General features: G+C 41.4%; 1 protein-coding gene across 1 annotated transcript in view; it reads left to right on the top strand.

Annotated features, from left to right (window-relative positions):
• Window positions 1-14,061, top strand: part of TMX4 (thioredoxin related transmembrane protein 4) — a 74,548-nt gene extending 60,487 nt beyond the window's left edge. Inside the window, exons 7-8 of the mRNA XM_069546380.1 lie at window positions 3,327-3,390; window positions 5,019-14,061. Of these exons, the coding sequence (XP_069402481.1) occupies window positions 3,327-3,390; window positions 5,019-5,383 (429 nt within the window). The 3' untranslated portion in view covers window positions 5,384-14,061. The remainder of the gene's footprint in view (window positions 1-3,326; window positions 3,391-5,018) is intronic.
• The last annotated feature ends 892 nt before the right edge of the window (window positions 14,062-14,953 follow it).

The raw sequence follows: 14,953 nt of genomic DNA, 5'->3' as shown, positions 1-14,953 counted from the left end.
GGAACGAGAGGATTTTCCTCCCAGTTTCTGGGAAGGATGACGGTGTAATGGCATTATTTAGTATTAGAGACATGAAACAGCCCTTAGTGGTAGACTGACCCCAGACTTATCCTTTTGAGAGAGTAGAGTGCAAGTGAGAAAACAGTTAAGTGACTTGCCCAGGGTCATACAGCTGACAGGGTTGAGGCTGGTGTCCTGTAAGTCTCTTCTAGGTCCCCTTACGTAGCATTCTAAATGACCCAGGTATCTCACAGGTGGGACTTACTCCCTTCCAGGCTTTGTTGTAAATGCCAATTATTTGTAACTGGCAGGTGTTTCTTCTTTCCTTTGCAATGTGACCAAACCAAAAATTTTCGCTTCAGTTGGTATTAAGAAAGGAAAAAGAAAGTCACAAAAAAGCATTATGTTCAGTGAATAGCTCCTATAAGCATGTGGCTATCATTTGGTTTTCAGACTCTGTCTTTTCAGGTGGAAGTGTTTTCCTCTTTGTTGTTCACATCAGTTTAACAGCTTGGAGCTTGCTCCTCTCCAACCCTCGGTGCTTCGTGCATCCCACTGCCCTGCACATGGGTTTCCTCTGTCTGTGTCATTTAGGCATTTCTCTGGATCCAAGCTCCAATACTTTGGCCGCCTGATGCAAAGAGACGACTAATTGGGAAAGACCCTGATGCTGGGAAAGACTGAAGGCAGGAGGAGAAGGGGACGACAGAGGATGAGATGGTTGAATGGCATCACCGACTCAGTGGACATGAGTTTGAGTGAACTCCAGGAGGTAGTGAAGGACAGGGAAGCCTGGTGTGCTGCAGCCCATGGGGTCACAGAGTCGGACATGAGTGAGCGACTGAACAGCAACTGTGTCCAAGAGCCTCTGTGTGCAGCGCGGCGCTGCTTGCATGAGCCGGACTGCTGGTGGCGCTCGGCCCCTCCTACCCACGTCCAGGGCCCCAAAGGCCGTCTCTCTCAAGTGGCAATTCTGGGTCCTTCCCCACCCCCAGAACTGGCTGTCGTCTCTATATCTCTGAAGTATCTATCAAAGAGCCTTCTTCATTTTTTATGAGTTCCCTGTTACATATCACTTTACAACTTCGTTTTTTTATCTTTTTCTGAACCCTTCCCCCCAGATTTTAACATGATATCTTAAATGTAATGAACCAAATATTAAGTAAAGTAATAAATGAATAAGTAGGTGGTAATAGTCAAAGTGAGTTACTCATTTGATGTTTATAAAATTGAATCAAAAGGACATGACTTTGGAGTTTAAAAATTTTTGAACCCCTTAAATTTATGAAGTACTGTTCTATTTTAAACATTGGGCAGTTGTTCACAGTGAAGGTGAAGCCCAGGAGTTAGTTCAGTACAGGAGGACCAGCGCAGCCCTTCTCAGCGGGCGGCTTCCTCCCACACTGGTCTCTCTGCTGCGCACTACTGTGTGGAGGCCGTGTGGAGGGTGTAGGGAGCGAGGGACCCCGACTACCTCAGCCCAGTTTCACACATCTTCCCATCAGTTTCATCATCGCAGCCCACAGTCCAGGTGTGGAACATGAGCCAGAATGAACCTTCCTCTAGGAAGCTTGTAGTTTATCAAGGGAAACAGCTTATTAGTAGTAAGTAGAAAGTGAGTCAATGCTGCAATCAAGGTTGGAGGTGAAGCCAGTCAGTCACTCTTTAAAATAAGATCTAGTTCACATCATTGATGTGTTTTCTCACAGTTTGTCTCTCTAGTAATTTCTTTTTATTATTATTATTTTCCCACTGCTTTTTTTTTAATTGGAGGCTAATTACTTTACAGTATTCTGGTGGTTTTTGCCATACAGTCACATGAATCAGCCATGGGTGTACATGTGTTCCCCATCCTGACCCTCCCTCCAACCTCCCTCCCCATCCCATCCCTCAGGGTCCTGCCGGTGCACCTCTAGTAATTTATTACAACACTCTTAGTAATTCTACACCCTGAAATACTCTTCCAGAAAATCAGGAGTTTCCCACTGGTGAGGGACAACCCATATACAGACTCATTTTATTTATCATACTGTTGTTCAGTCACCAAGTCATGTCCGACTCTACACGACCCCATGGACTGCGGCACTCCAGGCTTCCCTGTCCCTCACCATCTCCTGCAGTTTCCCAAGTTCATGTCCGTTGACTCAGTGATGCTATCCAACCATCTCATCTTCTGTTGCCCTTTTCTCCTTCTGCCTTCAGTCTTTCCCAGCATCAGGGTCTTTTCCAGTGAGTCAGCTGTTCTCATGGGATGGCCACAGTATTGGAGCTTCACCTTCAGCATCAGTCCTTCCAAAGAGTGTTCAGACTGGTTTGACCTCCTTGCCGTCCAAGGGACTCTCAAGAGTCTTCTCCAACATCATAGTTCAGTTCTTCAGTGCTCTGCCTTCTTTATTGCCCAGCTTTCACATCAGTACATGACTACTGGAAAAACCATAGCCTTGATTATATGCACCTTTGTTGGCAAAATGATGTCTTTGCTTTTTAACACGATTATCTAGGTTTGTCATAGCTTCCCTGCCAAGAAGTAGTTGCCTTCTGATTTCATGGCTGCAGTCACCGTCCTCAGTGGTTTTAGAGCCAAGAAGAGGAAATGTGTCACTGCTTCCACCTTTTCCCCTTCTGTTTGCTGTGTAGTAAAGGGACAGCTCAGAGGTTAAAGCGTCTGCCTACAATGCGGGAGACCTGGGTTCGATCCCTGAGTCGGGAAGATCCCCTGGAGAAAGAAATGGCAACCTGCTCCAGTATTCTTGCCTGGAGAATCCCATGGATGGAGGACCCTGGCGGCCTACAGTCCCCGGGGTCACAAAGAGTCGGACACGACTGAGCGACTTCAGTTCACTTCACTTCACTTCACAAAGGGACCAGATGCCAGGGTCTTAGTTTTCTGAATGTGGAGTTTTAAGATGGCTCTTTCACTCTCCTCCTCCATCTTCCCTCATCAAGAGGCTCTTTAGTTCCTCTTTGCTTTCTGCCGTGACAGTGGTATCATTTGCCATAGTAAGGTTTTTTAAAGGATCACTTCAGACTTGGCTGAGAGTGTCTGTTTTCTTATACTTGCTTATTAATTCATCTGTTTTTAGTGGACTGTGAGTATACATTTGACTTTGTGACCTCTGTTTGAAATTAATATTGTTTTCCAGCATTATATCCACATTTGAAAAATAGAAAATTCTTAATTTTGCTCTTGCCTTGTTTTTGGACTTTTGACCAATTGCTCTGTATTTATATATGAATATCTGGTTATAGAAGCAAGGCCTAACTTTAAGGTTGTTTGGTAATAAGTGTCTTATTCACTCACTGTAAAATCACTGTTTTCCCTCCAGGTCTTGGTAGTAATATCTGAATGTTTCTACTTGCCACTTCCAAGGAATATATCTGAACATTCTGGTAAGTATGACAAGTTTATGAGATAGAGTATCTTTAGAAGTCCGTGGTATGCCCTTCTGTGCTCATAGTGAATTTCCCTGTGGTTTGCTGGTGACCAAACCATCACCACCACCAAATTCCTTGAAATGTGTTCTCTAGATAGATTTGAGCAAGAATTCTTTTATTTCCTCTCTTGCATTAACGAACATTTTATTTTGGCCATTACTTTTTCCCTTGAATTGTATGCCCTTCATTAATCAGTTGACATGTTTTCCTTCATTCAAACTGGGATGAGCAAGGCAGGAGGGGAAGTGGCACTCACTGAGTTTCTCCTGTGTACCAATAGTGACTCTGAGCCATAAAAGCAGTCTTCCCAAATCCTTTCACTACTTCACACTGTTTTGGGGACCAAATACCCCTGGATTTCCATGCTTTTATTCCTGTTGTTTGCAGGAAGACTTTGTTTTCTTGGCCATACTTGTGTCCTGTGGGATCTTTCTTTCCTGACCAGGATTGTACCTGCACTTCCTGAAGGGGAAGTGCAGAGTCCTAACCATTGGACCACCAGGGAAGAGTTGAAGACTAATAAGACTTTGTAATTGTTGACTTTTACATGAGTTTAACTAAATAAGCATATATTTCTTTTTAAATTCTTAAAGTTTTTAAGGCTTTCAGACTTCATATATAATTATAAACTATGTTATATTCCTTAGAATTCTTAAAAGTAACAGAATCCCAGTTTAAAGTAACTTAGGGGAAAAAAGAAACATCTCTTAGTTTACAAAGCTGAAAAATCCAAGGATGTTCTGGTTTTATGCTCAGCCCAAAGATGATAGGTTTCTGTCTCTGTGAAGCTGATTCAGTGGCTTTCAACAGCCCCAACTCACATTTCATCAGTTTAACAATCCCTGCAGAAGGAGAGAAAGTTTTCCTCCTCACTCTGGCCAAAAATTCCTGGACAGGACTCCCAACTGGCTCTGCTTAAGTCAGAGTTTGAACCAATCACCATGACCAGTGAGTGTTTAAAAACTGCTGAGCATTCTACAAGGTGCATAACACAGAGTACAGAGGAACCTTTGCCCTCCATGCCCCTGGGCTGTGCCCAAGTCAGCTTGGTCAGAGAGTCTCCAGAGAGAGGTAGAGACACCCTGGATGGGGCTAGGATGCCATCCAGAGATCTGTCCTTTGCAGTAACATGGTTTCAAGATGGAGAAAGCCATCCTCTGCCTCACTGTTTCATTTCACAGCAAAGTGCAATCGACTGCTGAATGACCTTTTTAAAATTGAAGTATAGTTGATGTCCAATGTTGTATTTGTTTCAAATATACAATAGAGTTGATTCATTATTTTTATAGGTTATACTCCATTTTAAGTTATCATACTGGTTATCTTTATGCTGTATATTACATCCTTGTATCTTGTAGATTTTTTACCTTGTAGCTTGTACCTCTTTTCCCCTTCCTGTCTTGCCCCTCCGGTTGGTAACCACTAGTTTGTTGAGTCGGTACAAAGCATTAGTTTGTATGAGTCTGTTTCTGTTTTATAATATTCATTCATTTGTTTTATTTTTTTAGATTCTACGTGCTAGTGACAGCATTTTGAATGCCCATTGTTTAATCAGAGAACGTTCCCCTCTCTTTCTTCTGCAGAGCAGAATCTCAGATCAGAGGAGGTTCATTTAACTGAACAGTTGCAGGATGTAGAGGAGGAAAAGGATGATTCAAATGAAGAAGAGAACAAGGACAGCCTTGTAGATGACGAGGACGAGAAAGAGGACCTTGGTTACGAAGAGGAAGCAGAGGAGGAAGAGGAGGACGGCCCGGCTGCTGGCGGGGACATGGAGAAGAGTGATGCCCAGGACCCGGAGCCCCCGAGGGAGGCCCAGGAGGATGAGGGGTCCGGTGAGGTGGGAGATGACAGCCTGGAGCAGCCCTGCCCAGCTGGCACAGAGGCGCTGGGAGACTCATTGAGACAGCGCAAAAGTCAGCATGCTGATAAGGGACCGTCGGCCTAAGGACACTGTTTCCAAGAATACAGACCAAAAGAATATGTTAACTTCCCCTTTTGTCTGCAGTTTAAACCAAATTCTTATTTTCTTTTTGAATGAGCAAGCTTCTCTTAAACAGTAATCTTTCGCCATTTTGTCTCATGGCATTAAGCCTCGTGTATGTTTGAGAATCTTTCAGGCATGACAATCAGGATGCAGAAGAGCAAACATGGTGCTAGGGTCTGTTTGGGGCCGAGGTGAGCACACATTTGTTTACTCGGGGCTACAGAGCTCTGACCAGAGCACGCGGTCCCCAGCGTCAGGAGCACTGTTACGGGCACAGACAGGGCTGCAGGCCCTTACTGTGACAGCAGGGCAAGCTGAGCACCCTGAGTGTAGCAGACATCTTGCTTCCTCGTGTTTGAGTATTGATTTTTGTCAAACTGTAAGAAACATCAGGTGCCATATACAGGGGTACTTTTTAGAAATAGAAGTTGAGAGGGCCTTGGAGATTATTGTAGAAAAAAGCTTGGAAATGTTCCTAACTCTGAACCTCCCTTCTTGTGTTTTATTTCTTACCTTTAACATTTCCAGTTTTCCCACCATGGGCCTGTGGGCTCCTCACCCTCTGAGCAACACCTCCTCAGTGAGAGGACTCGGGCAGCAGTCAGCCCGATATTAGCTATATTTGTTCTGCCTTAAGGGTTTAGATAATCAAGCAGCACAGCCCATGAAGCCATGACTGCCAAGCGTCTCAAACACAATGTAACCTTGGGGATTCAAAAGGAAGTAGCAGTTTTACAGGAGAGAGTTTGGTTGTTTTTAGCCAAAACATTTTCCAAAAGCTCCTTTAGCAATATTCTTTGAAGCTGGAAATCTCCTACGTCTTGCCAGTACAAGGTAATCTTATGATGAAAACTTGAATACTGTGTTGTTTTGCTTCCATTTCAAGGGGTTCCCTGGCTCTTGAACCAGTTTAATAATGACTGAAAAAACATTTCTGACTTTCCTTCACTGATATGCTTTTGATGAAAGAACTAACGAATGTGTGTATCTGAAAATGAAAGGTTTGATTTTGTTTCCTTCTTCCTTAATCTTGTAAAGAATTTTACTGCTATAAATCTCAATACTTAGTCTGCTAAAAGTACCCGGGGGCCCAATGTCCTTTAAAAAATCCATCCATCTATCTGATTTATGTCTTAGAATAATTTCATAATATTAGATTCCAAGCTATGAAAGGTGTCTGAAGTTTATTGTACACCCTTTGAGTCCAGATAGTACAGGTTTATGGAATTCAAAAAGCTTCTGTCATTTTTTTTCTTTTTATTTTTTATTGAAGGATAATTGCTTTACAGAATTTTGTTGTTTTCTGTCAAACCTCAACATGAATCAGCCATGGGTATACATATACCCCCTCCCTTTTCAACCTCCCTCCCATCTCCCTGCCCATCCCACCCCTCTAGGTTGATTCAGAGCCCCTGTTTGAATTTCCTGGGCTATACAGAAAATTCCCGTTGGCTATCTAGTTTGCATATGATAATGTAAATTTCCATGTTACTCTGTCATCTTTAAGAAGAAATATGCAGTACACTGCTATCTGCTGTTTAGATAACCCTTACCTTGTATTAACTTTGAACATGGGCTCACTGGAGGAGGGGGAGGTTCTGAAACTCTGCCCTGATGTGGCTGAATGAGCCTATTGCAAGCCTCACACAAAGGGAGTTTTTATTCTGACAGAATCCAGTTTTTAGAGTTGGTTATTTTTCATCTTTCCCACTTAGTCACCTGATAGTCTCATCCCCCAGTGTGATGACATTAAAAGTTGCTGATAATTTTTCTCTTTAGACAGCAACACAATCTCGAGTTTGAGGCCATCACAGAACTCACAGGCTGGGAAAACCTTGACTTGTGCTCACTTCTCGCCCGACTACCATCTGGGGCTCTGACACCTCACCCAAAGCACCAGTTCCAATGGTACCTCCAGGGAGGCAGCTCCATCTCCCTGATACCAGGAAGCCTTTCTGGAGCAGGGACAAGCTGAACCTGCCCTCCTGGCACTGGATTCTGTTTCTTTTCTAATCAGCTGAAAAAATTTTTCAAAGATAATTGAATTCAAGTCCAACAGTATGGAATAAGAAAGGCTTCATAGTTTGGCTTTTCTGTATGATACTTCGCCCCAAGCCCCCTCCCTCATATTGAAATAATTCTTTTTCTGTAAGTGAAGTATTTTACTAAAGGGGACGGAATGAAGAAATAAAATCTACTTTGGCTTTTTATAAATGTAAGGCCAATTTCCAGTTGGACTTCTGATAGTATTTAATTATATAATAAGAAAAATATATTTTCTTTCTCAACAATACTTTAAAAAAATAGAGGAAGAGGAGAAAACAATTTGGAGATGTGGATTCATTAAAAGTTGAAGTATTTGCTATGGGGACTGTTTTTACAGTTTGTTTTTTTTTTTAATATTCTGATGAGAGATGTACACAATCAAATTTAATTTCTTTCCACTTGCAACTTTTAAGTTCATTTTAAGTTCCTCCTGAATATAAAACTAAAGGAAAATATCAACCCCAAATAATTTAAAATTAGATTAACATTTCAATAGGAGTTGATAGATTTATCCTGTAGGTAATATATTTAATCCAAAAGTCAAGTGCATAGAAATATGATTTTGATTCAAAAAATAAATTATCATACCTCCCTGTATTGCAATATCAGTTACTTAGTAATAGAATATCAAAGTTAGGTAAGTTAAATAAACTTCATTTGGGAATGGGTGCAGAGCCTTCTGTGTGAGAAGTGAGAGCAGAGTGTCTGTTCACTGGTTAGAGGGAAAGTTTGAAACCTCCAAGTTATTGTTTCCTTGATTTCTTCCTTTTATTATTTATTTCTTGGCAAATGACCCCAGCTTGCTTAGAGTTCTCATTCTGAAGCAACATGTAGGCAGTCTACTTCTTTCTTTCCCATTAAACTGTAAGTGTGAATGGATGAGAAGCTGGTTTATTCAACTCACATGGCTTGAACCCGTGAGTACGAACCCGCTGCTTTATCTTGGCACAAGGTCCCAGTTAGCCACAAGCCTCTCTGACTACAAGAAGAAATCCAAAATTACTACTGTGATAAAAAGCAAGCAAGCTTTGGTCAGGCTGACACTGATGGTGGAGGAAGCCAAATTTTGACTCTTTTATGGCCCAAATCCTTGTTGATAGCTGTGGTATTTCTACAAGATTTGGGTATGTGTGATTTGGGTAGATGATAGAAGTGTCTTTTAAGGCAAGTACTTGGCATGTGACTTTTTATTACCAAGTCCTTTAAGAGTGGAGCCTGATTTACAGAATGAGAAACATTAAAGAGTCCAAAGAAGAGTAGAGATAATAAGATGTACCTGAGCTTTTAGCCTAAAACCTTAAATTGGCGTGAAGTAAGAAAAGGAAGGGGAGACTGGTGCTTTTTAAAATGTGTATGAGTAGTTTCCTATGTCCTTTATCTCAGTGTTAAAGTGTTATTTCTGCCAGTATTATAAATGTGTGGTTCACCCATCCTTTCAAATAATAACATTTGGGAAAATGGTGATGTAAATCTTCTGTGCCAGCAGAAAAGTTTCTTCTTGTTCAGTATCTGTTTACATCAGTCTACATTATGATCCCCTTTAGAAGATTATAGCTTATCTTGAAAACTAAAAGTGGAGTCAAGTCAGATTGATCTGGATGGGGCAGCTTTTTGAACATCTTTCTGAGCCATGAGGTTTGCTTGAAAGGCCTTTGATAGTTTCAGATCAGGACACATGGCCTTCAGATGGCTTATTCTCAGTGAAACTTCATGTGAACTGTGACATATATATGTGACTCATACAACTTTAACATGTTTCTGGTGTATTTTAATCATATTTGTTACTAAGCAGTGCAAATGTAGCTTCTTCCTGCAAATGTAGCTTTATACTAAAAATACTATTTATTTGTATTGCAATCCATTATAAATTTGTTATTTATATTCTTGTAATTGTCTAATTTTTTAGCCTAGTGATACTTATTTTTCTCATCTGTATTTTCTTCAAATGGCATCAGCAGCAACTGGAGTAAGAGATCAAGATATGAGCCTCAAGCAGTACATTGCCTGAATTACAGATCACCTTATCACAGAATTGTATGTGATCCTTGATGCTATTTGTTTTCATTTTATTGTAAATTTCCACTTGCATCAAAACCTAATGATGGTGATAACTAAGTAAAAAGAAAACAAAAGTTCTTTTTCATACAAGAAATTCACAGAAGTCATTTGCCTAGGCAGTGAAAAATATTACTTTGTTAAAAGTAATATGTGTCCATCCTCCATCCTGTCTGTTCATTGTTCCTCTCTTCCTCTTTGACTTGATGAATCCCGAACCCTTGCTTTAGCTTCTTTGAGAGGTTCACAAAAACTCAGGAATGAGTGTAAAGATCCAAGGCTTTCTCCTCATCATAGTTGTTGTGTTGCCTATGGAAACTCACTGCCCTCAGGTCCCCTCTTTCCTGAGGTTTGGAAGTGGCCGGCACTGGAGCAGATGGCAAGGGATGCTACTAACCCTTTGTGACACTGAGCTGACCTGGTCTCCTGGGCCATTCAGAATACTGCACCTGACCCTTCCTGTCAATATAGCAGTGGAAAAGCCCAAAGGACAGATTCCCTCAGAGACTGGGGTGAAATAATGGAATTAGAGTTTTCATTTTTGAAAGATGTTTGGGACATGTGTGGGCTTCCCTGGTAGCTCAGCTGGTAAAGAATCCGCCTGCAGTGCAGGAGACCCCGGTTCAATTCCTGGGTCAGAAAGATCCCCTGGAGAAGGCATAGGCTACCCAGTATTCTTGGGCTTTACTGGTGGCTCAGATGGTAAAGAATCCACTTGGAATGTGGGAGACCTGGATTCAATCCCTGGGTTAGGAAGATGCCGCCCTGGAGGAGGGCATGGCAAACCACTCAGTATTCTTGCCTGGAGAATTCCATGAACAGAGGAGCCTGGCGGGCTGCACGGAGTCACAAAGAGCTGGACACAACTAAACAACTAAGCACACAGGGGTAAACTTCCATACAACCAAGTCCTTAGAGAAACTCGCTCAGCATGCTAATGGAAGAACATCCACTGTGTGGTATCTTGACCTACTTGAACTTGGTCATACATGCTTGGTTGGGGCAAAGCCTGCAGCTTTTGAAACAAACACTGAGATGCAATCCACTTCTTTGCTCCAGTCTTCGAGGTTCTTTGAAATCTATTCCACAATAATAGGTTATGTCTTCTTAGGACATGTGACCCTCTTGAAACTTAGAACAGGATTAGACAGTCTAGCCTGTATTAGCTCAGTTCAGTTGCTCAGTCATGTCTGACTCTTTGTGACCCCATGGACTACAGCATGCGAGGCCTCCCTGTCCATCACCAACTCCCGGAGTCTACCCAAACTCATGTCCATTGAGTCGGTGATGCCATCCAACCATCTCATCCTCTGTCATCCCCTTCTCCTGCCCTCAATCTTTCCCAGCATCAGGATCTTTTCAAATGAGTCAGCTCTTCCCATCAGGTGGCCAAAGTATTGGAGTTTCAGCTTCAACATCAGTCCTTCCAATGAACACCCAGGACTGATTTCCTTTAGGATGGAGTGGTTGGATCTCCTTGCAGTCCAAGGGACTCAGAGGTGTCTTCTCCAAAACCACAGTTCAAAAGCATCAATTCTTTGGTGCTCAGCTTTCTTTATAGTCCAACTCTCACATCCATACATGACCACTGGAAAAATCACATGGAACAACAGACTGGTTCCAAGTAGGAAAAGGAGTACATCAAGGCTGTATATTGTCACCCTGCTTATTTAACTTATATGCAGAGTACATCATGAGAAACACTGGGCTGGATGAAGCACAAGCTGGAATCAAGATTGCCAGGAGAAATATCAATAACCTCAGATATGCAGATGACACCACCCTTATGGCAAAAACTGAATAAGAACTAAAGAGCCTCTTGATGAAAGTGAAAGAGGAGAGTGAAAATGTCTGCTTAAAGCTCAGCATTCAGAAAACGAAGATCATGGCATCTGGTCCCATCACTGCATGGCAAATAGTTGTGGAAACAGTGGGTGACTTTATTTTGGGGGGCTCCAAAATCACTGCAGATGGTGATTGCAACCAAGAAATTAAAAGACGCTTACTCCTTGGAAGGAAAGTTATGACCATCCTAGACAACCTGTGTTAACAGACTCCCAAATCTCAGGGGCTTTCAGAACAAGGAGAATTTTATTACTGTTTCACCGAGTTCAGCCGTCCCAGACAGCAGAGTCTGTCATGCAGGTTTTCCTCTGCACGACCGAGGTCAAGGGATACTCCGGCTGTGTAATGTGTGGCTTCTGAGGCAGCTGTGTTCACTCTGCCCCAGTCGCTGTGGAGGTGAGAGCACAAGGAGTGCTTCCAGGGGGTGTTAGAGCTGGGCTGAGTCCCTTCTGTGCACACGTCCTGGGAGAGGTCACAGCCAACTTGCAGTGGGGTTGGGCTGTGTCGTCTTGCCATGTGCTCAAGAAAAGTGAGCATTGCGAGCCAGCATCTCTGCCACAGTGACTTATCTTACCTATCTGTAACTCAAGTGCCTCACGAAAGGTAAGCTCCTGAGAAATGTTAGTAATATGAATGTCAGTGTCACCGGAGAGGGAAGAACACATGCAGGCCCAGGGCTGGCTTCCTTCTGAACATTCCGATCATTGGTCTTCAAGATACCAGAGTTTTCAGAATGTTAGAGGTATGTTCTCATGGAGTTCATGTTTTGAGAGATGGAAATTAATGAGTGTAATAAGAAGGACGAATAAAAGAATTAAGAGATGCTATGTGAGTTTATAAGAAAGGAACCTAGTCTGGGTGGAGAGTTTGAATGGTATGTGTGACCAGGAGGGAAAGATTAGGAGTTTCTAAGGCAGATATGGACTTGGAACCCCTCTGATGAACACAAGCAACTTTTAAGCTGCAAATATTGAAAAACAGGATTAGCATTTATCTCAATGGGAGATTCTTAAGTATTCAGAGTGGATTCTGGATTTCATTTTCCTCTTTTTAGGGAATGAGAGAGGAACAGTTTCTTGTTAACCCTTGCATAAGATTTTTCTCCCATTTCTATATCTTTGATATCTAATCGGTAACTTATAAATCTTCCTAAATGGGTTTCTAATTAATAGATGTCTGATTAATCATGTTAACCTTAAAAATTATACTTTGGAAAATTTTATACCATCAAAGTTCTTTGTGTTCTGTTGTCCCTGTTGGGGCATATAATTCCTAAAATTATAATTAGTTACTTTGATAGAGTTCAGAGGATAAACCCAGAATCAGAGGAACAACCTGCCAAGTTTACAAAATTACAGAGCTGTCGCTTTATGGAATTGTCCTTCAATCTCTAGTTCTCTGTGCAATAAATTCTGAGCATGAGTCTTGATCTAATAAGTAGCATTAGAAACAAGCAGGTTATGGATTAAGCATTGACTTTCAACTGTTTTGACTAATAAAAATATTGTACAGGGTATTCTAAGACTTTTCACATCCTTGGTTCCTTCTTAGATGGGAAGCAGCTGTGGGCAAAGCTATAGTTATACTGTGGCATCAGGTTTTTTGACCCTCCTTCACAGCCTTTATTCCACTGATTCTGGAAAAGTGTCACCTCCTAACAGAGTCAAATTGTCCTATTAAATGGCATAAAATAGGGTGATTTTTTCTTCTGTGCTTCCAAACACATATGAATAGTGTTGACATTTGTTTTAAAACTGCTACCTCCCTCCCTCTCCTGTCCTCGCCCTCGCTGGCCATTTCAGTTGTGTGGCTTTTGAAGGCAGCATTTCCCTTCTGACATGGCGAGAGCCACGTGAAAGAAAAATCTGTGGTTTGGTTCTGGCTCTTTATTCCCACCATTCACTCATAATTGACTTCACACCTACTTGCCATCCTGCAATAGTACGAATTGTGAATAAAAATAATTCTGATGTTTTGAAGTGCATTAGGAGAACTGATAGAGTTTTATTTCCTATCATTCCCACCATATTTCTGTTAAGGTATAGGTAGGTATAAGGATAGAAATGGCTGGTGGTGGTTGTTTTTTTTTTCTTTAATTGGTAATGTAATGTTGGAAGGTTACACAAAAACAAGTAAAATAATTCATGGAATTTGTATCTAAAGCACTTAATGGTCTCTGTTTTCAGTTTGATTGTTGATTTTATTTTTCTCTGGATTATATTGGCCTTCTATAGCTATTACTAAATTACAGAAAAAGCTGGTTTATCTGGTGGAAAGCTACAGTGTCTCTTGAGTTCCAGATTTGGACATTCTTTGTAAATAGTTGTCTGGATGGATTATAATAAAGAAGATGCTACCAGTGAAATAGAAAACCAACTAAATGACACAAACTGTGATCCTCGTGACCCCTCTGGAAGGCACTTCTATACATCAGTCATAAAGACCATGTTAATTGGATGCAGTGACAGTACCCCGTTTTTTTGCCTGTGACTCAACAAAGATCTCTTCAGTTTATAAAAGCAGTTTGGGTTTGTATTTACAACTTCTCTAATGGTTACCTGCATGTCCATTGCTGGCAACGGACTTTGTCATTAAAACCTGACTCCTAGGTTAAGGGAGCTACACTGTGGTTTATTCTTTACTTACTCGGATAAACTAACTTGTAATAGAAATATACTTTGGTTAATTCTGAACTGTGTCATTTTTGAATAATCTTAATCTTAAAAGCAATACAGAATTGTGATTTATTAATTTTAAATTAAAATGTTCACATCTTGTTGCAAGAAAAATTATATCTGAAAAAAAAAATAAATAAATAAAACTGCTACCTGTTTTCATGCTATAGCAGAAAGCAACCTCCCTACCCACCTCCATCCTGTGAGTACAACACAATCCTATTGACAGGTTAAAGTAGTGACCGCAAGAAACAGTGAAGCCCATGACCGTCTATGAACTTTCTCATGAAATAGACTGCCTCATTCATATGCAAACAACACAGTGATTCAGGGGCAAACCCACAATAAGAGAAGTTTTAGCATACATTGTTCAAAAAAGGTTTAACTTGTCCTTTGCAAGTTAATGATGCAAATCTCCAAGGAACAAGAAGGGAAAAAATCTCCAAGGAAGAGGTGAGTTTAGCATTTCTAAAACTTATTTGATTAACAACATTGAGGGAACAGAAAATCTGAAAACTCTCCCACCACAAAAACTAGAAATCTTGGCTAAACTGTAGCTGACATCTTTTTAAAGGCAAAATTAGCCACTAAAGAAGGGAAAATTCACAGGGGTCAAAAACCATGAAGCAGATAAACATGGCCTGGTACTGGGACTGCCCTAGTAGGGGTGGTGGTGTGGGGTTGATGTTAGTGTTGGAAGCCGTGGCCCTAGGTAACCAGAGGGTGTGTGGTTTTTTGACCACATAGCTATGGGATACAAGGTCTTGACAGTACCAAGGTGGGAAGTTGGAACCAAAACTGTAAAATTCCCAATTACATCCTCAGTGAAACAAAAAAGTCAACTCACTAGCACATGGGGAAAGCTTATCTGTCTTGGCCTCATCTCTGTATAGAAAACAGTACTCTTCCT

Source organism: Ovis canadensis, chromosome 13 (genome assembly GCF_042477335.2).
Source record: "Ovis canadensis isolate MfBH-ARS-UI-01 breed Bighorn chromosome 13, ARS-UI_OviCan_v2, whole genome shotgun sequence".
Lineage (NCBI taxonomy): Eukaryota > Metazoa > Chordata > Mammalia > Artiodactyla > Bovidae > Ovis > Ovis canadensis.
Note: the sequence above shows the minus strand (reverse complement) of the source record. Positions and strands in the feature narration are given on the sequence as shown.